The following is a 23,349-nucleotide window of genomic DNA, read 5'->3' on the forward strand; positions in this document are numbered from 1 at the left end:
AGTAAACATTTGGAAACAACCTAAACATGTAGTTAAATTATATATCAAATCAGTAAATATAAAATGTTTACATATGCATAAAATATTTTTTTCATTGAACAAATATTTTTGCAGCACTTGGCAGCATTTTATCTAAATGGGTATATAAAACCTGGTTAATAGTTGTTATTCTTAGAAAGTGGCTTAGGGGTTGAGGGATGGCAGGGAGACTTTTTCACCTTAAATTCTCTACATTATTTGAATATTTTACAATGAGCATATTTAACTTTAATTTTTAAAAGTAGTAAATCATAGTTTAATATACTTTGATATATTTGGGGAGAATTTTACAAATGCTGTGTGTAAAACTAATGTATTATCAGAATAGACATCCATCTCAACTGATTTGACCTTTACTCAATGAAGTACCATGAGATAGGGTTGTGTAGTCTCATTGCTCATAGAGCTCTTTATACTCAACGGATTCAGCTTGCTCATTTTCTACTCTTTACCATGTATTTTACTTCAGCCCCAAGTCAGTGGGACTGCGTTGTTTGAAAATACTGATATTGGAAAACAAATACATTTTCCAGTAATGTTATCTATTTCCTCATTCTTTTGCTTTTGCTTTATTTTTTAATGTACTCTCGTTAGCCCTTTGACATTTTGCTGCTTTTATCCTGTTGCTATGGTATCCTTCCTGAAGTATAGCCATAATCTTGTTTTTCCTCTGCTCAAATGGTATACTGGTGCTTAATTTCCATTAAGAATAAATTTTAAAGTCCTTAGCCTAGTGTTCTAGGCTTCACATAATTTGTCCTCAAATTCCTACCTCCTCTCCTTTCCTTTCCTTTCCTTTCCTTTCCTTTCCTTTCCTTTCCTTTCCTTTCCTTTCCCTTCCCTTCCTTTCCCTTCCTTTCCCTTCCTTTCCCTTCCTTTCCCTTCCTTTCCCTTTCCTTCTTTCCTTCCTTCCTTTCTTCCTTCCTTCCTTCCTTCCTTCCTTCCTTCCTTCCTTCCTTCCTTCCTTCCCATAATTTTATCATGGAAAGAACACTGAACATGAGATCTACCCTCTTAACAAAATTTTAAGTGTACGGAATATTCTTGACTATAGGTGCAATGTTACACAGCAGGTCTCTAGAACTTACTCATCTTGCTTTGACTGAAACTCTATGCCCATTGATTAGTAACTCCCCATTTCCTACCCTTCCCCCCAATCCCCTGGCAGCCACTATTCCATTCTTTGATTCTGTGAATTTGACTATTTTAGATCTCTCATAAAAGTGAAATCCATCTTATTTCACTTAACATAATGTCCTCAAGGTTCATCCATTATGTCACATATAGCAGAATTTCCTTCTTTTTATGGATATACCATATTTTCTTTATTCTTAGATATGTTGGTGGATATTTAGTTTGCTTCTACATTTTGACTGTTGTGAATAGTGCTGCAGTGAACTTAGGAGTGCTAATATTCCTTTGAGATCTTCATTTCGATTCTTTTGGATAAATACCCATAACTGGGATTGCTGAACCGTATGGTAGTTCTAATTTGAATTTTTTTAGGAACCTTCGTACTGTTTTCCACAGCAGCTACAACATTTTGCATTCTTACCAACATTTGTTTTTTGGGTTTTTTTGATAGTAGCCATCTTGACAGATGTAGATGATAATTCATTGTGGTTTTGATTTGCATTTCCTTGATAAGATTAGTGAGTGATGTTGAGCCTTTTTTTCATCTACCTATTGTCCATTTATATATCTTGAGGAAATGGCTGTTCAAGTTATATGCCTAGGTTTTCAATTGGGTTATTATTTTACTATTGAGTTGTATGAATTCTTTATATATTTTGGAGATTAACCTCTTATCAGACATATAGTATACACTTCTTTTCTCTTATTTCATACATTGCCCTTTCTCTTTGTCAGTTGTTTCCTTTGCTGTATAGAAACTTTTTTTAAAAAAATAGTTTTTTAATGATGGGTATTTTTCTTTTTTTGTTTTTTAAGTTTATTTATTTTGAGAAAGATAGAGAGTAGGGGAGGGGCAGAGAGAGGGTGAGAGAGAGAATCCCAAGCAGACTCCGCACTGTCAGCACTGTAGCCTGATGCGGGGCTCAAACTCATGAACTGCGAGATCATGACCTGAGTCAAAATTGGACGCTTAACCAGCTGAGCCACCCAGGCGTCCCTAAGTGTGAATACTATTTCTTTTTTTTTTTAATTTTTTTTTTCAATGTTTATTTATTTTTGGGACAGAGAGAGACAGAGCATGAACGGGGGAGGGGCAGAGAGAGAGGGAGACACAGAATCAGAAACAGGCTCCAGGCTCTGAGCCATCAGCCCAGAGCCCGACGCGGGGCTCGAACTCACGGACCGCAAGATTGTGACCTGGCTGAAGTCGGACGCTTAACCGACTGCGCCACCCAGGCGCCCCAGTGAATACTATTTCTAAAGGGAATACAAATATTTTGAAAATCCTTCAAAATCTTTTTCTTTCTCCCTTTCAGAGTCCAGATGTCATTCAGAATTTGAAAATACTACCCATTCTGTCTTCAGGTCAGCCAAGTTTTACTTTCATCATCCAGTCCACCTACCAACTGATCAAGATGTTTGCCATGAATCCTTGGGGAGGAGTGTTTTCATGAGGCATTCTTGGAAAGATTTCTTTCAGCGTCATCCAGACAAACAAAGAGAACATACTTGTCTTCCTTGCCCTGATGAAAATGTGGAAAAGACCAAGGCAGATTATACCAGAATAGAGAGCCTCAGTATCAATGTAAACTTGGAAAACAAAGAAGTGATGCATTCCGCTAAAAGTCAGGCTAGAGATTATCCAAAAAGTGACAAACAAATTAGTGATCCAAAAAGGGATCGTAAGGTCACCCCAGAGCTAACAACTCAGCACACTGTGAGTTTGAATGAACTCTGGAACAAGTATCAGGAGCGACAGAAACAAAAGAAACCTCCCGAGTTTAGTGACAGAAAAGAACTATCCTTGGTGGAGCGACTTGATCGTTTGGCTAAACTTCTTCAGAATCCCATCACATATTCTCTCTGGGCCTCTGAAAGCACACAGGATGATAGCAGAGGGGAACGGGATATTAAGCAACAGCAGAAAATCAAGCTTCAGAAAAAGAAGCGGTATAAGACCCTGGAGAAATGCCATAAAAACACAGGAGAGCTTAAAAAAAGCAAGGCGCTTTCTACTCATCAAGCTGGGAAGTCCAACCAGATTAAAATTGAACAGATTAAATTTGATAAGTATATCCTGAGAAAACAGCCAGGTTTTCATTATATAAACAACACTTCCTCAGATTCTAGACCATCTGACGAAAGTGAGCTGCTCACAGACACTGCTACCAACATCCTTTCCACAACCAATTCTCCTGTGGAATCTGATATCTTGACCCAAACAGATAAAGAGGTGACTTTGCAGGAGAGAAGCAGCTCTATTTCCACCATTGACACTGCCCGACTGATCCAAGCTTTTGGCCATGAAAGAGTTTGTCTGTCACCCAGGCGAATTAAATTATACAGCAGCATTACCGACCACCAGAGGAGATACCTTGAGAGGCGAAGCAAGAAGAATAAGAAAGCTTTGAATACAAGTCATCCCCAAATGACTTCTGAGCACACCAGAAGGAAACACATCCAGGTACATGGCTACAAATTCCGTCTGGCAATGTGACTGCCTTTTTCATGGACTATTTAGTTAAGCTTTGCACACAGGTGAAAAAAAGCCAATTGCCCTTTCCTCACTATAATATTTCTTACCAACTTTCGGAAAAGAGTGAGAAAGTGTAGTACAGTGCTATTGTGAGTTGTCATTCTTTTCTTCAACACTCAGTTACGACGAAGGGCTTTGCTGCTAAATGCTTCAGAATCTGCAAAGTGTACCCCTGGCACGGGGGAGCTTCCAGTTTAGGATGACCTCCATTCTGAACATTAGTGCCTGGCCGTTTCTGTTTGTTTGGGGTTTTTTTGCTTATTCATTCCTCCCTGTCTTTCAAGAAGTTTTGAGACGTTCTTAAACACATACACAGATATACACAGACACAAATATCCAGACACATACTTATGTAAGTAATACAATAATGATTTTCTTGAGTAAATGAAGAATTAGAATGATAGAAAATTAAAGCCAGGAAGGGATGAGCTACAACATGATTTTTAAAGATAAGTAAATGAAGAATTGTGAGTGTTGGTAAGACAGGTTGAAGCCAGAGGGGAGATAAATAAATACACCTTGTGGATATGGTTGCTAGAAGTGAGCCACAAATTTTGCTCTATGTTTTCTAGCACGTGGTGTGGCTACAACTTTGTGATCAATTACACAAGTCTATAATATAAAAACTAGGTTTTCAAAAGCATTATAAATACTTCTGATACTGAGACCTAAGAGAAATTTCTCTCGTCTATTCTCATAAAGAAGGCACCACAGTGTATGTAAGAGTCCTCAACAGCATCCTTACAAGGAATTCAGTAACAACACCCATAAGGTTAATATGACCTTATGTTAGGTAGTTTCAGTAAAGGCAGACTTCAAGGGGGCAGCAAATGCAGACTAATACTTTAACCCAAGAATAAAATTTAGGGTATCTAGAGGAGTGTTCTCCAAAGAGGGATGCTTACAGAATGGGGCACTGGAGTACAGACAAAAAAAAAAAAAAAAAAAAAGATACTTATTTTTCTCAGCCTTTTAAAATTTATATTTCTGTATATGTTTTATAATATATGAATAGAGCCATAATTTATAACATAAATAAATATCTACTTTGGTAATTTGTGCTCAGAAATATTTTATCAGTAGGACTGCATGATCAAAAAAACTTAGAGACCACTAGTCTAGAGGCAAGGAGACACAAGACATTGAGACAATTCATAAATATTATTTCTCATAATTGAGTTTTTGGTAGGTATTAAATGATAGTGATTACATGTATAAATAGAACAATATGACTTTTTAAAGTAGGAGAAGAATTGGGAATGATAACAGATTAAGGCTTTTTGTTCCATGGAGGAGATAGGGAAAAAAGATCTCAGTAGAGGGTGTGTGTGTGTGTGTGTGTGTGTGTGTGTGTGTGTGTGTGGTAAAATCCATACACTTTACACACATAAAGTTTATAGTTTTAACCATCTTAAAGTGTACAGTCTAATGGCACTGAGTATATTCACAGTGTTTTACATATCACCACTATCCAGTTTGTGTACTTTTTCATCACTCCAGTAGAAACTTCCTAACCATTAAGCAGTCACTCTCTATTCCCCCTCCCACCAGCCCCTGACAACCATGAAGCTACTTTCTGCCTCTGTTGCCTTTTCTGTATATTTCATATAAATGGAATCATACGGATGCGACCAAGTCAGACATCTGTCACTTTAACATTATTTTTGAGGTTCATCCATGCCCTAGCATGTATCAGTACTTTATTGCTTTATATGGGTGAATAATATTCCTTTGCATGTATATACTATATTTATTCTTCTGTTTGTGGACATTTAGGTTGTTTCCATCTTTTGGCTACTGTAAAAGGAGCAGATATGAACATCTGTACACAAGTTTTTATTTGAACACTTGTGTACAGTTCTTTTGGTTATATACTTAGGAGTGGAAGTTCTAGGTCATATGATAATTCTGTGTTTAGCTTATTGAGTAACCACCAAACTGTTTTCCACAATGGATATACCATTTATATTCCCACCAGCAATGTCTGAGCGCCCCATTCTCTCCACATTGACCAGCACTTTTTATTTACCTTGTTTTATGGTTTGTTTGTCTGTTTGGGTTTTTCTTGCCATGCTAGTAGGTGTGAAGGGTATCTCATACTCATTGTCATTTTGATTGTGGTTTTGATTTGCTTTCCCCTTTCCTAATGACAGTAAGCATCTTTTCCTGTGCTTGTTGGCCTTATGTGTGTGTGTGTGTGTGTGTGTGTGTGTGTGTTTGTGTATACATATATATATCTTCTTTGGAGAAATGTCTATTCAGGTTTTTGCCCACTTGTAATTAAGTTGTTTGTTATTTTGAATTGCAAGAGTTCTTTATTTATTCTGGATTGTAGATTCTTATTGGGTGTGTAATTTGTAAATATTTGCTCCCCTCCCCCCGCCCCCCGGGTTGTCTTTTCACTCGCTTATTACCATCCTTTGATGCACAATAGTTTACTTTTGATGAAGTCTATTTTTTTCTTTTGTTGCTTGTGTTTTTGGTATCCTATCTAAGAAACCACTGCCAAATCCAGTCTTGTCCCTATATTCTTTTAAGAATTTTATACTATTAATTCTTTCAGTTACCTATTTGATATATATTGGGTTAATATTTGTATGTAATATAAAGTAAGGGTGAAATGTCATTCTTTTCCACGTGGATACCCAGTTGTCCTAGTACCAGTCTTTGAAGAGACTATTCTTTCCCCATTGAATGGTCTTGACACTTTTGTCAAAAATCAACTGACAGTAGATGCGAAGGTTTATTTCTGGGCCTTCAATTGCATTCCTTAGATCTACATGCCTAGTCATACTCCATTACTACAGTATTTTTGATTACTCTAGCTTTGTAATGAGTTTTAAAATTGAGAAGCATGAGTTTTCCAATTTTGTTCTTTTTCAAGACTACTTCGCTATTCAAGCCCCTTGTATTTGAATATGAATTTTAGGATCAGCTTTTCCATTTCTGCCAAAAAGGTCATTGGGATTTTGATATTAATTGCATTAAATCTACAGATTGGTTTGGAGTTTATTGCAATCTTAATATTAAGTCTTCAGGCTGTGAACACGGAATGTCTTTCAATTTATTTAGGTTTTTAATTTCTTCCAGGAATGTTTTGTAGCTTTCATTTTACAAGTCTTAGACCTTCTTAAATTTATTCTTGATTTTCTTTTTTTTTTTAAATATGAAGTTTATTGTCAAATTGGTTTCCATACAACACCCAGTGCTCATCCCAACAGGTGCCCTCCTCAATGCCCATCACCCACTTTCCCCTCCCTCCCACCCCCCTTCAACCCATAGTTTATTCTCAGTTTTTATAGTCTCTTATGGTTTGCCTCCCTCCCTCTCTAACTTTTTTTTTCCTCCTTCTCCTCCCCCATGGTCTTCTGTTAAGTTTCTCGGGATCCACATGAGAGTGAAAACATATGGTATCTGTCTTTCTCTGTATGACTTATTTCACTTAGCATAACACTCTCCAGTTCCATGTTGCTACACAAGGCCATATTACATTCTTTCTCATTGCCAAGTAGTATTCCATTGTATATATGAACCACAACTTCTTTATCCATTCATCAGTTGATGGACATTTAGACTCTTTCCATAATTTGGTTATTGTTGAAGGTGCTGCTATAAACATTGGGGTGAAAGTGCCCCTATGCATCAACACTGCTGTATTTATTTGATTTTCTTGTTCTCTCTCTTTTTTTTTTTTATTCTTAAGTGTGGTAAAATCCATATAACAAAATTTTTCATCTTACCCATTGTTAAATGTGCAGCTTGGTGCATTCATATCATTTTGTAGACATCACTATCATCCATCTTAGGAACTTTTGTCATCCTGTAGACCTGAAATTCTATACCCACTCAACCAACTCCTCGTTCCACTTGATGCTCAGCCTCTGGCAACTACCAGTCTACTTTCTATCTCTATAAATTTGACTACTCTAGGTACCTCATATAAGTAGAATCATGTATCATTTGTCTTTTAGTAATAGGCTGATTTCATTTAGCAAAATATCCTTAAGGTTCATCCATGTTGTAGCATGTAACATGATTTTCTTATTTTTTAAAGGTGAATGATATTCCATTGTATGTATATAGCACATTTTACTTATCCATTCATCTCTTAATAGACTCTTGGGTTACTCTTTCTTTTGACTATTGTGAATAATTTTGCTGTGGATATAGGTGTACAAATATCTCTTCAAGAACCTGCTTTCAATTGGCGGGGGAGGTAATAAAACCAGAAGTAGAAGGCAGAATCATGTGGTAATTCTATTTTTAATTATTTGAGGAGCTGCCATGCTGTTTTCTATACCATTTTTAGTCCCACCACCAGTGCACAGGGGTTCCAGTTTCTCCACATCCTTGCCAACCCCTGTTTTGTTTTGTTTTGTTTAATAAAAATAGTCATCCTAATGAGTGTGAAGTGGTATGTCATTGTGCTTTGATTTGTAGTTCCCTAATGATTAGTGATATTGAACATCTTTATTTGCTTATTAGTTATTTGTATGTGATCTCTAGAGAAATATCTATTCAAGTCCTTTGCCTGTTTCTTAATCAAGTTTTTTGTTGTTCATTTGTAGGATTTCTTTAAATGTTCTGGATATTAACCTCTTCTACTTAATTTTCAGTATTCTTTCTGATTCCATGGGTTGCCTTTTCATTCTGTTGATTTTGTCCTCAGAGGCACAGATTTTTAATTTAGATGTAATCCAGTTTATCTGTTTTTGCTTTTGGTGTCATATCCAGGAAATCATTGCCAAATGCAATGTCTTTAAGGTTTTCTCCTATTTTCTTCTAAGAGTTTTATGGTTTTAGGTCTCATGTTTAAGGTTTTTGATCTAAGTTTTTGTATATGGTGCAAAGTAAGGCTCCAAGTTCATTCTTTTCCATGTGGATATCTAGTCCCAGCACCATTTGTTGAAAAAAGACTGTCTTTTCTCCATTGAATGGTCTTGGCACCCTTGACAAAAATCAGTTGACAATATATATATGAGGGTTTATTTCAGGCTTTCTATTCTATTCTATTCTATTCTATTCTATTCTATTCTATTCTATTCTATTCTATTCTATTGGTCTTTATGTCCTTCTTTATGCCAGTCCCACACTAGTTTTGGTTTGTTGTATCTTTGTAATAAATTTTCAAATCAAGTATAGAACCTCCAATTTATTCTTTTTTTCCAAGACTGTTCTGGCTATTCAAGGTCCCTTGAAATTCCATATTAATTTGTGTAAGTTTTTCTTTTTGATGCTATGTAATTGTTTTCTTAATTTCATGTTTGCATTGTTTATTGCTAGTGTAGAGATACACAGCTAATTTTTGTATATTGGTTTTGTACTCTATAACTTTACTGAATTTATTTGTTAACTCTTAACAGTTTTCTTGTGGATTCCTTAGGATTTTCTACATATAAGATCATGTCATCTGTGAATAGAAATAGTCTTACTTCCTCCTTTCCAATTTGGGTGCCCTTTATTTACTTTCTGGCTAGAACTTCCAGATCAACAGTGTCAAACAGAAGTGGCAAAAGTGTCTTGTTCATGTTCTTAGAAGGAAAACATTTAGTCTTTCACCATTGAGAATGATGTGAGCTTGAGTATTCATACATGACTTTTATCGTGTTAAGGAAGTTCCCTTTCTTTCTTGATGAGTATCTTTACCATGAAAGTGTTGTGTTTTTTGCCAGATGCATTAGCATTTATTGGGATGATCATCTGGGTCTTTTTTTTTCTTTTATTCTGTTAATATGGTATAGATTGATAATCATGTATTGAACCAACCTTGCATTCCTGGGATAAATCCTTAAATATTCCTTAGTCTTGATACATAATTCTTTTCATATGCTGCTAGATTCACTTTGCTAGAATTTTGAAAAGGTCTTTTGCATCTCTGTAAAGGATATTGATCTATGTTTTGTTTTTTTTTTTAAATACCTTTCTTTGTCTGCCTGTGGTATCAGGATAATACTGGCTTCATAGAATGAGTTAGGACATTGTCCCTCCTCTTTGATTTTTTTGGATGAGTTTGAGAAGAATTGGTGTTAATGATTGATACTTTCTTTAAATGTTTGGTAGAATTCATCAGTGAAGCCACTAGTCATGGGTTTTTCTTTGGGGGAAAAGTTTATTACTGATTCAGTCTTTTTACTGTAACTCTACTCAGATTTTCTATTTCTTCTTGAGTCATTTTTTTGTAGTTTGTGTGTTTATAAGAATTAATTCATCTCTTTGTTTTTCTAGTCACTACTCTGTTTATCTTCACTCTAATCTTTATTATTTACTTCTGCTTGCTTTGGTCTTAGTTTGCTCTTTTTTTACCCCTAATTCCTTACAGTTTAAAGTTATTGATTTTAAGTTATTATTCTGTGTAAGTGATGAATCACTAAATCCTACACCTGAAACTAATCTTACACTGTCAACTAACCGGAATTTAAATAAAAACTGGGAAGGAGGGGCACGTGGGTGACTTAGTCATTTAAGTGTCCCGCTCTGGCTTAGGTTCTGATCTCACAGTTCGTGAGTTCGAGCCCCGCATCGGGCTCTGTGCTGACAGCTCAAAGCCTGGAGCCTGCTTGGGATTCTGTGTCTCCCTTGCTCTCTGCCCCTTCCCCACTCACTCGCACTCACTCTCTCTGAAAAATAAACAAAAATTTTTTTTAATTTAAAAATTTTTTAAAAACTGGGAAGGAAAAAAATGAAAAAAAAATTTTTTATGCTTATTCATTTTTGAGAGACAGAGACAGAGAGAGACAGAGCACGAGGTAGGAGGGGCAGAGAAAGAGAAGGAAACACAGAATCTGAAACAGGCTCCAGACTCCAAGCTGTCAGCACAGAGCCTGACTTGGGGCTAGATCTCATGAACTGCGAGATCATGACCTGAGCTGAAATTGGACACTTAACCAACTGAGCTACCCAGGTGCCCCTATTATTCTTTTTTTTTTTTTTTAATGTTTATTTATTTTGGGGGGAGGGGGGCACGGGGGAGGGGCAGAGAGAGAGGGAGACACAGAATTGGAAGCAGGCTCCAGGCTCTGAGCTGTCAGCACAGAGCCCGACGTGGGGCTCTAACTCACAAACCGTGAGATCATGACCTGGGCTGAGGTCAGACATTTAACCGAGTGAGCCACCCAGGTGCCCTCTTATTATTCTTTTTTAATATAGGTATTTACCACTATAAATTTCCTCTGAGCCCCACTTTTGCAAATATAAATTTTTTTCTAAACTCTGCCTTCACTGCATTCCAAAGTTTTTGTATGTGTTTTCATTTTCATTCATCTTAAAGTATTTTCTAATTTTCCTTGTAATTTCTTTTTTAACTATTAATAGTTTGTTTAATTGCCACATTTTTGTTTATTTTCCAAATTTCTTTTATTATTTCTAGTTTCATTCCATTGTGGTCAAAGAGTATATTTGGATATATAATTCAAAGTATTTGAGTCCTTTTAAATTTATAATGACTTGTTTTTTTACTGTGTTATATAATCTCTTGTGAAGAATTTTCATGTGCACTTGAGAATTATGCTGTTGTTTAGAGTGTTCTGTTTATGTCTATTAAGTCTATTTGGTTTATAGTGTTATTCAAGTCCTCTGTTTTCTTACTGGTCTTTTATCTAGTATTTCTATCATATTGGAAGTCATGTGTTGAAGTCTGCAACTATTAATGTGGAACTGTTTCTCCATTCAGTTCTGTCCATTTTTGCTTCATATATTTTGAAGCTCTGTTATCGGGTATGCATATGTTCCTAATTGTTATACTTCTTCATGAGTTGACCGTCTTATCAATAAATAATCCCCTTCTTTATGTCTTATAATAATTTTTAATTCAAATTCTCTTTTGTTTGATATTAGTAGAGCTACCCAGCTTTCTTTTCATTGCTACTGTTTGTGTGGAATATCTTTCCCATCCTCTTCCTTCCTTCCTTCCTTCCTTCCTTCCTTCCTTCCTTCCTTTCTCTCTCTCTCTCTCTTTCTTTCTCTCTCTCTCTTTCTTTCTCTCTCTCTCGCTCTTTCTCTCTCTTTCTTTCTTTCTTTTTTCATCCTTTTACTGTGTTTTTGTATCTAAAGTCAGTGTCTTTCAAAATGGAGTGCGGAATGGGGGACAGTGAGGGGATGGCAGTTTGGGCTCTATATCTTTCTGTGGGTTGGTTGAAGACCCTGTCCTTCTCTGGTGAGTGCTGTGGAGGAGACCAGAGCAGAATGATTTCATTCCATTAATAACATCTGGTAAAAACAGTATGGCACCAATAACATTTCCAATACCAGCTGCCACACACTGAAAATAATAAGTGGACATTTGCCAGGATGGACTTTGTAATAAGGATAGGATTGGGGTCAGCCTTTCCTGAGCATGGATTTCTTTCTCAGATAAAAGCCCTGTCTACATGAGTTCTGGAAGCAATGGTCTGGAATTGTAGGGTGTATTACCAGAACAATGTGCATATCTGACCCCTTCTGATGAAAGGAACTAGAGTGGCAGCAACAACAAATCCTGTTCTTGAATATATGACACTGAATCTAATTGAAATGGGCCAAAGCATCAATTCCACTCTGTGTCTTCATGTTATTTTAAATTACACTTGAGGGGCGCCTGGGTGGCGCAGTCGGTTAGGCGTCCGACTTCAGCCAGGTCACGATCTTGCGGTCCGTGAGTTCAAGCCCCGCGTCGGGCTCTGGGCTGATGGCTCAGAACCTGGAGCCTGTTTCCGATTCTGTGTCTCCCTCTCTCTCTCTGCCCCTCCCCCGTTCATGCTCTGTCTCTCTCTGTCCCAAAAAAAATGAATAAATGTTGAAAAAAAAAAATTAAAAAAAAAAAATAAATAAATAAATTACACTTGAGCCTTGAACAATAAGAATGTGAGCAACATAGGTGTGAAATATCTACTTATATGCAGATTTGATGAATACAGTACTATATTTTCTCTTAATGATTTTTTAAGAAATATTTTTATTTTTTAACATTTGTTTGTTTTAGAGAGAGCAAGCATGTGTATGCACACGCACTGGGAAGGGACAGAATGGGGGGTGGGGGAGTGAATCTCAAGCAGGCTCAGAGCCAGAACAGAGCCTGATGTGGGGCTCAATCTCACGACTGTGAGATCCTGACCTGAGCTGAAATCAAGAGTCAGATGCTTAACCAACTGAGCCACTGAGGTGCCCCTCTTATGATTTTCTTAATAATATTTTCTTCTCTGGGCACCTGGGTGGCTCAGTCAGTTAAGTGTCTGGCTTCAGCTCAAGTCATGATCTCGCAGTTCGTGAGTTTGAGCCCCACATTGGGCTGTCTGCTGTCAGCAGCCTGCTTTGGATCCTCTGGTCCCCCTTTCTCTCTGCCCTTCCCCTGCTCATGCTCTCCCTCTCTCAAAAATAAATAAACATTAAGAAAAATTTATGAAAAGGGAAAGCTTCTTTAACAAAATATTTTCTTTTCTCTAGCTTACTTTATTATAAGAAGGTAGTGTGTAATATGTATAACATACAAAATATGTGTTAATCAACTATTTATGTTATAAGGCTTCTGTGTCAGCAGTTAATTTTGGGGGGAGTCAAAGTTACACATGGATTTTCTACCACCTTTAGGGGTCAGCACCCCTTTTTCCTGTGTTCAGGGGTCAACTGTATAAGAAAACAGCCTCAGTGCAGGTGTTTGTATGATCTTATTAAATTTGCCTTAGTTTGGGGTGCCTTGTATGGCTCAGTCGGTTAAGCATCCAACTTCGGTTCAGGTCATGATCTCGCAGTTTGTGAGTTCGAGCCTCGTGTCGGGCTCTGTGCTGACAGCTCAGAGCCTGGAGCCTGCTTCGGATTCTGTGTCTCCCTCTCTCTCTCTGCCTGTACCTGACCCCCCCTCAAAAATAAATAAACATTTTAAAAAAATTAAATTAGCCTTAGATTTAAAAAGGAATGAATGAAGTCTTTTTTAGACAACATACAAGTGGATTATGATTTTTTAAAATTCATTCTGCCATCTCTACCTTTGAATTCGAGTGTTTAATCTATTTACATTTAAAGCAATTACTGAAAGGAAAGGACTTAACTTAGACAATTTTGCCATTTCTTTGTCTAACAGTTTTTCTTTTTCAATTCCTCTATCACTGCCTTCTTTTGTATTTAATTGATTTCCTATAATGAACCTATAATGAACTGTTTTGATTCCCATCTCATTTCCTCTCTTTTATATTTTTTAGTTATTTTTGGGGGATTACAGTTAACTCTTACACATATAACAACATATATGAAATGATGCCAATCTAGCCCCAGTAATATACAAAGCTCTGCTTCTATACCTCTCTGCCTCTCATTCTTTGTTTATAGTCACATATTACATCTTTATACTTTCTGTGACCATTAACATAGATTTTTAATTATCTTTATGCATGTCTTTTAAATCTTACAGGAAGAGAAAGAGAAGTTAAAACCAGAAATATATTACTGACTTTTATATTTACCTATATATTTACATTTACCAGTGTTATTTCTTCATATGGCTTCATATGGTTTTATTTATTTCTTCACATGGCTTCACTTGTTGCCTCGTGTTCTTTCATGCTGAAGGAGTCCCTGTAGCATTTCTTGTAGGGAAAGACATCCAGTTATGAATTCTTTCAACTTTTGTTTATCTGGGAATGTCTTAATTTCACCTTCATTCTTGAAAGATAATTTTGCCAGATACAGATTTCTTTTTTTCAGTTTTTCACATCACTTTAAATACCATCCTACTGCCTGTTGGCCTCCATCATTTCTTATGAGAAATTGGCAGTTAATCTTACTGATGATCCTTTGTACGTTCTGAGTCTCTTCATTCTTACTGCTTCAAGATTCTGTCTTTATCTTTGTCAGTTAACAGTTTGGTTATTGTGTGTCTTGGTGTGGAACTTGTTTTAACTAGAAGTTCATTGAACTTCTTCAATTTTAGGTTCGTGTCTTTAATCAAGTTTGAGAAGTTTCCAACCATTATTTCTTCAAATATTTTTTCTGACTCTTTCTCTCTTCTTTTGACACTCCCACCATGCATATGTTGTAAGCTTGATGGTGTCCTATAAGTGTCTGAGACTCTGTCCATTTTCTTTGTTCTGTTTCCTTTTTGTCCCTCAGACTGGATAATTTCATTTATGCTGTCTTCAGGTTCACAGATTTCATCAAATCTACTGTGAATTTTTTAGTTACTTTACTTTTCAGCTTCATAATTTTCTATTTGTTTCCTTTTTATTTTTCTTTATTTATTGATAGTCTGTATTTGGTGAGACATCATTCTCATTGTTTATTTGTCCATATGCCCTTCAAGCATATTTAGGATAGTTGATTTAAAGTCTCCATTTTCTTTTTCTTTTAAGTGACCCATACTTTCTTGTTTGTTTGGATGCCTTGTAATTTCTTCTTGGAAGTTAGACATTTTGAATATCATAATATGTTGACTTTGGAAATCAGATTATTCTCCCCCCTCCCTAGGATTTTGTTGGTACTGCTTATTGTGGTTTAAAATTGTTGGTATGTTTAGTGATTTTTCTAAACTATTTTTGTACAGACTGTGTTTCTGGTCTCTGATGTCTCTCTTTCTTTAGCTCATTAGTCAGCTAGTTGTTTGACTGATTGCCTTATGTGCCTGGAACCAAAAAAGAGAAAGCAAAAAAGAAAGAAGGAAAGGAAAGGGGAAAAAATTACCCAGTTCCTTGTAGATTTTTTTGTGTATTAGGGAAGCCAATGCTTAGGTAGGCTATTTACAACTCTACCTTAGCAAATTTCTAGCTTGCACTGAACCTACAGATCAGCCAGTTATGAAACATTATGGTCTTCTTGGGTCTTTTCTGAACACGCGGCCTGCCCTGTGCATGAGCTTTCTAGTTCCCCTTAGGTACATCGGAGATTTTCAAAGCCCCGTTTCCCCAAAATTCTCACTGCTTTTTTCCCTGGCTTTCCATTTGCCTAGTGTTTCAACCAGCTGTTTTCTTTGTTTTTGTTTTTGCATCTAGCTTTCAATGTTTTCAAGGAAATTCCATCCTCTGAAATGCCCTAAGAGAGTTCCATGTTTAGTGAAACAAGATAGGCCTCTTGTGTCAGTTCTTCAGAGAATACTTAGGGAGGTTCAATGAAACAATTCCTTGGGAACAAGATACTACTCTGTGCTTCCTGTGGAAGCAAATACCTACAATGTGAATGCAGGCAACTGCCAGAGAAGGGTAAATTAAAAACCTCGAAGCTCTCCTACCTTGTTTAGGTGGCTTTGCTCCTACTTAAGTTTTCACTTAGTTGCCGTAAACCTTTGACTCTCTTCCACACTTGATGAGGTTGATTTTTTGACAGTTCTTGCCAGGTTTTTGTTTGTTTGTGTTTGTTTGTTTTGGTGTTTCTAGGGAAGGGACAGGTCCCTGGAGGTCCTTTTTCTACCAACTTGATGACATCCCTCCAAGGTAGAGTTTTGTACCCTTCCCACAACAGCTACTGTTCCTTTTTCCTGGGTCTGCACTGTAATAGACACTTCCATAAAACTCTTCAATCTTTTTTCTGGTGGAGTTTGTGGAGAAATAGCAGCACGAAGGTGTGGAGTTCTCCAATTTCAGTAGCCCTCAAGGGCTTCACACTCTTACCAGTTTATACTTGGCCTCTACCACTTAATCCAGTCTCCATCCTTCTTGAGGGTTTCCAGTGGTATCTCCTCCAGATGATCTGGTGCTCATGTTTCATATCTCCCTGCAGATAACATTTGCTCTTTAGATTTTGGGCTAACATTGACCTGACCTCAACCTCCTAATGGCTTCAAGAAAAGTCATGAACTTAAACTTGATATACTTTTGGTGGTGGTGTTATAAGGATGGGAGGGCTGCTTTATTCAACTCTTTAGATCCCCAAGTGGAAATGAGGTATACACATCCAGTAGATTTGTGGTATTTTTATTAGATTTATATTTGTGGTATTTTTATTAGTAGTACTTTCTAAATGTTCTGTAATTATACCTTTGGATTTGCTGTTTCAACCAAGAGAAAAGTTTAGGGGATAATTTTTTTTTTTGTATTTTTGTAAGATTGACTTTATTATCACTACATATGAACTTATAATTTTAATGTATTATGATCAGAGATTATACTCAGTTCTATTTCTGTTTTAAGGATATATACAGATTTTCTTTGTGGCTTAATGTATGAACAAGTACTCCAAGGGTGTTATAAAGGAGGTGGAGTCTCCATATAGATTATGACATTTTAATTATATCTAGTAATTCACCTTTACTGATTATATTCTTTCCAAATGTTGGTTTCCTTGGTCTGTTAAGCACTTCAAAGGGTATATAGAGGTGCCTAGCTGACTCATTTGGTACAACATGATCTTGATCTTGGGATCTTGAGTTCAAGGCCCACATTGGGTGTAGAGCTTACTTTTAAAAAAAAGCTATGGTATTGTCATGCACAAGAGTTGCATAGACACATAAGGTTAAAATATTGATGGCAAATAAATGGGAAATGGAAAATAAGTTAAAAGAACATATTCGAAGGTTGATTTATCTTTGTGGTAATTAAAGGTTTACATGTAGATGTTTATCTTATGTCTGGCACATAAACATTCATGATACGTTTGTTTTTTTTTTTTCATTTTTTTTTTAATGTTTATTTATTTTTGAAGCAGAGAGAGACAGAGCATGAACAGGGGAGGGTCAGAGAGAGAGGGAGACACAGAATCTGAAGCAGGCTCCAAGCTCTGAGCTGTCAGCACAGAGCCCGACGCGGGGCTTGAACTCACGGACCGTGAGATCATGACCTGAGCCGAAGTCGGACGCTTAACCGACTGAGCCACCCAGGCGCCCCATGATACGTTTTTATTCACTGTGAATTGTACCATACAGCATTCAAAGTAAGTTTTATTTTCCATTTTTAATATGTTTGTCTTTGATTCTACTTCATCCAATGCAATTTTTAGAACTTTATATTTGCACAGTTTCTCTTTGCCCATCCTTCTACTTTTAGCTTTACTGGGTCACTTTGCTCAAGTGTAAGTAGCATCTAGTTGCATTTAACTTTTTTCTCCCCACTGAATTTGAGCGTTTTTCTTTTGGAGTGAATTTATTCTACCTAACTCTGAAGTTATAACAAATATGTTTGGTTTAAATTTTATTATTATTTTTTCTTGTTCTGATAAATTTATTAAGTAAAAGTTTATTATACAAAATTCCATTTCAGACTGAGGCAAGTGAACTTTTTATGTGGTGAAAAAAAGAAAAGAAACATGACCAAAATTTTATCATCTTAACCATTTTTAAATGTAAGGTTCTGTACTGTTAAGTATATTCGCATTCTTGTGAAATAGTTTCCAGAACTTTTCATCTTATGATACAGAAACTCTGTACCCATTAAACCCAACAACTCCCTGTTTCCCTGAGCCCCTTGTTCTACTTGATTTTAGATAGTTTCATATAAGTGGAATCATACATTATTCATCTTTTAGTAACAGGCTTATTTTACTCAGCATAATGTCTTCAAGGGTCATCTATGTTGTACTGTATGACATGATTTTCTTTTTAAGGCTGAATAATATTCCATTCCAATAATATTCCACTTTTGGTTTATCCATTCATCCCTCAATGGACCTTTACGTTGCTTCCACTTCTTGATTATTGTGAATAATGCTACTGTGAACATGGTTGTGCAAATAGGCCTTCAAGACCTTGCTTCCAATTCTTTTGGATATATGTCTGCAAGTGGAATGGCTGGATTATATGGTAATTCTATTTTTAATTTTTTGAGGAACCCCCATACTTTTTTTATAGCAGCTGTACCATTTTATAGTCCCACCAACAATGTGCAGTAGTTTCAGTTTCTCCATATCCTTGCCAACACTTATGTTTTTGTTGTTGTTTAGTAGCCATCCAAGTAAGTATGTAGTGGTATTTCATTGTGTTTTTGATTTGCATTTCTGTGACGATTAGTGATATTGGGCATCTTTTCATATGCTTATTGGCCATTATTATATCATTGTTGGAGAAATGTCTATTCAAGTCCTTTGCCCATTCTTGAAACAGGTTAAAAAAATGTTGTCATTGAGTTGTAGTTCTTTATGTATTCTGGACACTAACCCCTTATCAAATATATAATTTATAGGTTTTTCTACCAGTCAGTGGGTTGTCTTTTCACTCTATTGATTGTGTCCTTTGATGCACAGATGTATCTAATATTGATGCAGTCCCTGTTGTCTTTTTTTTTTTTTTTTGTCTTTTTTTTTGGCTGACATATCCAAGAAATCATTACCAAGTCCAGTGCCATGAAACTTTTCCCCTATGTGTTCTTGTAAGAGTTTTATGGTTTTAGGTCTTATGTTTAGGCCTTCACTCCATTTTGAGTTAATTTGGATGGTGTAAAGTAAGGCTCAACTTCATTCTTTGCAAGTAAATATCTAGTTGTGCCAGCACCATTTGTTGAAGAGAAATTTCCCCTTTGAGTAGTCTTGGCATTTTATCAAGAGTCAAAGATCGTTTGAGGATAGATCAAGGGTTTATTTCTAGGCCCTCTATTCTAGTCCACTGATCTAGTTGTCTGCTTTTTTGCCAGTACTAACTGTAGTACTGTAGTATGTTTTGAAATCAAGAAGTGTGAGTCCTTCAACTTTGTTCTTCTTTTTCAAAATTATTTTGGTTTTTCAGGGTGTTTTATCATTTTTAAGGATTTCCTGCTGTTTCCAGTCTTTTTTGTTCATTGCTGTATGATTTTCTTTGAGTTGAATTGTTTTTCTGACAACTTAGCAGCCATGTAATCTCATTAAATACTCTGCTGAAACCACTCTCTCATCACTCTCGGGTATGAAATAATATCTGTTGACTCCATCATATGAAAAATTAAACAATTGGTTGGACTTGTCCAGTTTCTCCTCACCTGCACTCACACACACACATACTTCCCCCAACTTGCCAATATTGTATTTTGTGAATTTTGTCTCAGTTCATTATGGTAATATTAACTACTCTGTTGACCAGCTTTATTTTTAAGAATTGTAACATACAACTTCCATATTGTAAGCAAAATCACCATGTTATATTAGTTATGTTTTTAAACACAGGATCAGCATTTACCATGAATCTTTTCATAGAACTGTTTATGAGTTTGTTAGTTTAAATTGTTCTGTTGTTAGGCTAGATTTTTAAACAGTTGTTCAGGACTGAGCATCTCTTCAGTTCTTACAAATTTGAGACTATCTCTTTATGTAAGAACAGACAACTTGGTTGGATATAAAACTTTTGGATAATAATCCTTAATTCAAAATCTGTCAATTTTACTCCCCTTTTTCAGGGCACAAGATTGAATGTTTCTGTGTCAGAGGCAACCCTGATACATTTTTCCTGTGGGGTCCTGGATTCCTATCATTTTTTTTGAATTTAGTTTACTTTCCCAGGGTATGTCTCAGTATTGGTTAGTGTCTCCTGATTTTTTTTATTTTATTTTTTTATTTGTATTCAAGTTATAATATATAGGAGTAAAACCCAGTGATTCATCTCTCACATAGGACACCCTGTGCTCATCCCAAAAAGTTCCCTCCTTACTGCCTATTACTCATTTAACCCACTCCCTCACCCACCTCCAGCAACCCTCAGTTCATTCTCTGTATTTAAGAGCCTCTTATAGTTTGCCTCCCTGTCTGTTTTTATCTTATTTTTCCTTCCCTTCCCCTGTGTTCATCTGTTGAATTTCTCAAATTCCACCTATGAGTAAAATCATATGATACCTGTCTTTCTCTGACTTACTTTGCTTAGCATAATACCCTCCAGTTCCATCCACATTGTTGCATATGGCAAGATTTCATTCTTTTTTGTCACCAAGTAGTATTCCATTGTATGTATATGTATACATTGTGTGTATATTACATATTCTTAATCCATTCATCAGTTGATGGACATTTGGGCTCTTTCCATAATTTGGCTATTGTTGATAGCACTGCTGTAAACATTGGGGTATATGTGCCCCTTCAAATCAGCACTCCTTTGAATAAATAGCTAGTAGTACAGTTGCTGGGTTGTAAGGTAGTTCTACTTTTAATTTTTTTAGGAACCTCCACACTGTTTTCCAGAGTGGCTGTACCAGTTTGCATTCCCACCAACAGTGCATGAGGGTTCCCCTTTTCCCACATCCTGGCCAACATCTGTTGTTTCCTGAATTGTTAATTTTAGCCATTCTCACAGGTGTGAGGTGATATTTCATTGCAGTTTTGATTTGTATTTCCCTGATGATGAGTGATGTTGAGCATCTTTTCATGTGTCTGTTTGCCATCTGGATATCTTCTTTGGAAAAGTGTCTGTGCATGTCTTCTGCCCATTTCTTCACTGGATTATTTGTTTTTCGGGTGTTGAGTTTGGTAAGTTCTTTATAGATTTTGGATACTAACCCTTTATCTGATACGTCATTTGCAAATATCTTCTCCCATTCTGTCGGTTGCCTTTTAGTTTGGTTGATTGTTTCCTTTGCTGTACAGAAGCTTTTTATCTTGATGAGGTCCCAATAGTTCGTATTTGCTTTTGTTTCCTTTTCCTTGGGAGACGTCAAGTAAGAAGTTGCCGCAGCTGAAGTCAAAGAGGTAGGTTACTACTTGTCTTCTGTAGGATTTGATGGTTTCCTCTCTCACATTTAGGTCTTTCATGCATTTTGAATTTATTTTTGTGTTCGGTGTTAAGAAGGTGGCCCAGTTTCATTCTTCTGCGCGTTGCTGTCCAGTTCTCCCAGCTCCATTTGCTAAAGAGGCTGTATTTTTTCCATTGAATACTCTTTCCTGCTTTGTTGAAAGTTTTTTTAAATCGAATTCACATCCCATGCAGTTTACTCTTTCAAATATATAATTCATCGGTGTTTGGTAAATTCAGAGAAGGTTGTACAACCATCGCCACTAAATCCAGAACGTATTTGTCACACCAAAAAGAAACCCTATGTCCATTAACAGTCATTTTTCAGCCTCTTTTACCTCTTTCCACTCTCTAGCCATTAATCTACTTTCTGTCTCTGTGGATTTGCCTTTTCAGGACATTTCATACAAATGAATCATGTAATATGTGGCCTTTTGTGTCTGGCTTTCACTTAACATAGTATTTTCATGGTTCATCATTTTGTAGCATGAATCAATACCCCTTGCTTCTTACAGGTGAATAATATTCCACAAACATATAAAACATTTTGTTTATTCATGAATTGATGGACATTTAGGTTGTTTCTGCTTTTTGACCATTATGAAAAATGCTGCTATAAGCATTAATATACAAGTGTTTGTGTGGAACTGTGTTTTCGGTTTTCTTAGGTATATACCTAATAGAATTGCTGGACCATGTTTAACCTTTTGAGTGGCTGCACCATTTTACATTCCCACCAGGATCATATTCCAATTTCTCTATATTCTTGTCAACACTTGGTATTGTCTGTCTTTTGATTATAATCATTCTAATGGATATGAAATGGTATCCCATTGTAGTTTTAATTTGCATTTCCCTAATAACTATTGATTAACATCTTTTCATATACCTTTTGGCCATTTGTATATCTTCTTCAGAGATATGTCTATTCAGATCTTTAAAAGGACTATTAGATTTTTAAATTGGGTTGTCATTTTAGTACCGAGTTATATTTCTTTATATATATATATTTTTTAAGTTTTTATTTAAATTCTAGTTAGTTAACATACAATATAATATTGGTTGCAGGTGTACAGTATAATGATTCAACACTTTTTTTTTAAGTTTATTTATTTATTGGAGGGGGGCGGTGTGAGCAGGGGAGGGACAGAGAGAAAGGGAGAGAGAGAATCCCAAGCAGGCTCCACACCAGCAGTGCCGAGCCTGGTGCAGACCTCAAACTCACGAACCATGAGATCATGACCTGAGCCAAAACCCAGAGTTGGGACACTTACCTGACTGAGCCACCCAGGCACCCTGTGACTCAGCACTTCTGTACATCACCTGGTACTCATCACAGTACACTCCTTAATCCCCATCACCTATTTAACCCATCCCCCCACTCACCTCCCCTCTGGTAACCATCAGTTTGTTCTCTATAGTTAAGGGTCCGTTTCTTGGTTTACCTCTCTTTTTCCCTTTGCTCATTTGTTTTGTTAATTAACTTCCACGTATGAGTGATACCATATGGCATTTGTCTTTCTCTGACTGACTTATTTATTTAGCATAATACTTACCAGCTCCATGTACATCATTGCAAATGGCAAGATTGCATTCTTTTTATGGTTGAGTAATATTCCCTTTAAAAGTTTATTATTTGAGTTGAGAGAGAGAGAGAGAGAGAGAGAGAGAGAGAGTGCAAGTGGGGGAGGGGCAGAGAGAGAGGTAGAAAGAATCCCAAGCAGACTTCAGACAGAGCCCAGTGCAGGGCTCGATCTCACGAACCGTGAGATCATAACCTGAAATCAAGAGTCGAACATTAACCGAGGCACCCAGGCGCCCGAGTAATATTCCATTGTGTGTTTATATATACACCACATCTTTATCCTTTCATCATTTGATGGACACTGGGCTGTTTCCATAATTTGGCTATTGTAGATAATGCTGCTGTAAACATTGGGGTGCATGTATCCCTTTGAATTAGTGTTTTTATAATTTAGGGGGTAAAAACCCTGTAGCACAATTACTAGGGTATTTCTGTTTTTAACTTTCTGAGGAACTTCTTTACTGTTTTCCACAGTGGCTGTGC

At 36.5% G+C, this 23,349-nt stretch overlaps 1 protein-coding gene across 7 annotated transcripts in view; it reads left to right on the top strand.

The window, feature by feature from the left end:
* Window positions 1-23,349, top strand: part of ALMS1 (ALMS1 centrosome and basal body associated protein) — a 227,085-nt gene that overhangs the window by 178,603 nt on the left and 25,133 nt on the right. For all 7 annotated transcript variants that reach the window (XM_045446475.1, XM_045446474.1, XM_045446476.1 and 4 more), the window contains one exon: window positions 2,490-3,637. In XM_045446475.1, the coding sequence (XP_045302431.1) occupies window positions 2,490-3,637 (1,148 nt within the window). The remainder of the gene's footprint in view (window positions 1-2,489; window positions 3,638-23,349) is intronic.

Source organism: Leopardus geoffroyi, chromosome A3 (genome assembly GCF_018350155.1).
Source record: "Leopardus geoffroyi isolate Oge1 chromosome A3, O.geoffroyi_Oge1_pat1.0, whole genome shotgun sequence".
In the NCBI taxonomy this organism is placed as follows: Eukaryota; Metazoa; Chordata; class Mammalia; order Carnivora; family Felidae; genus Leopardus; species Leopardus geoffroyi.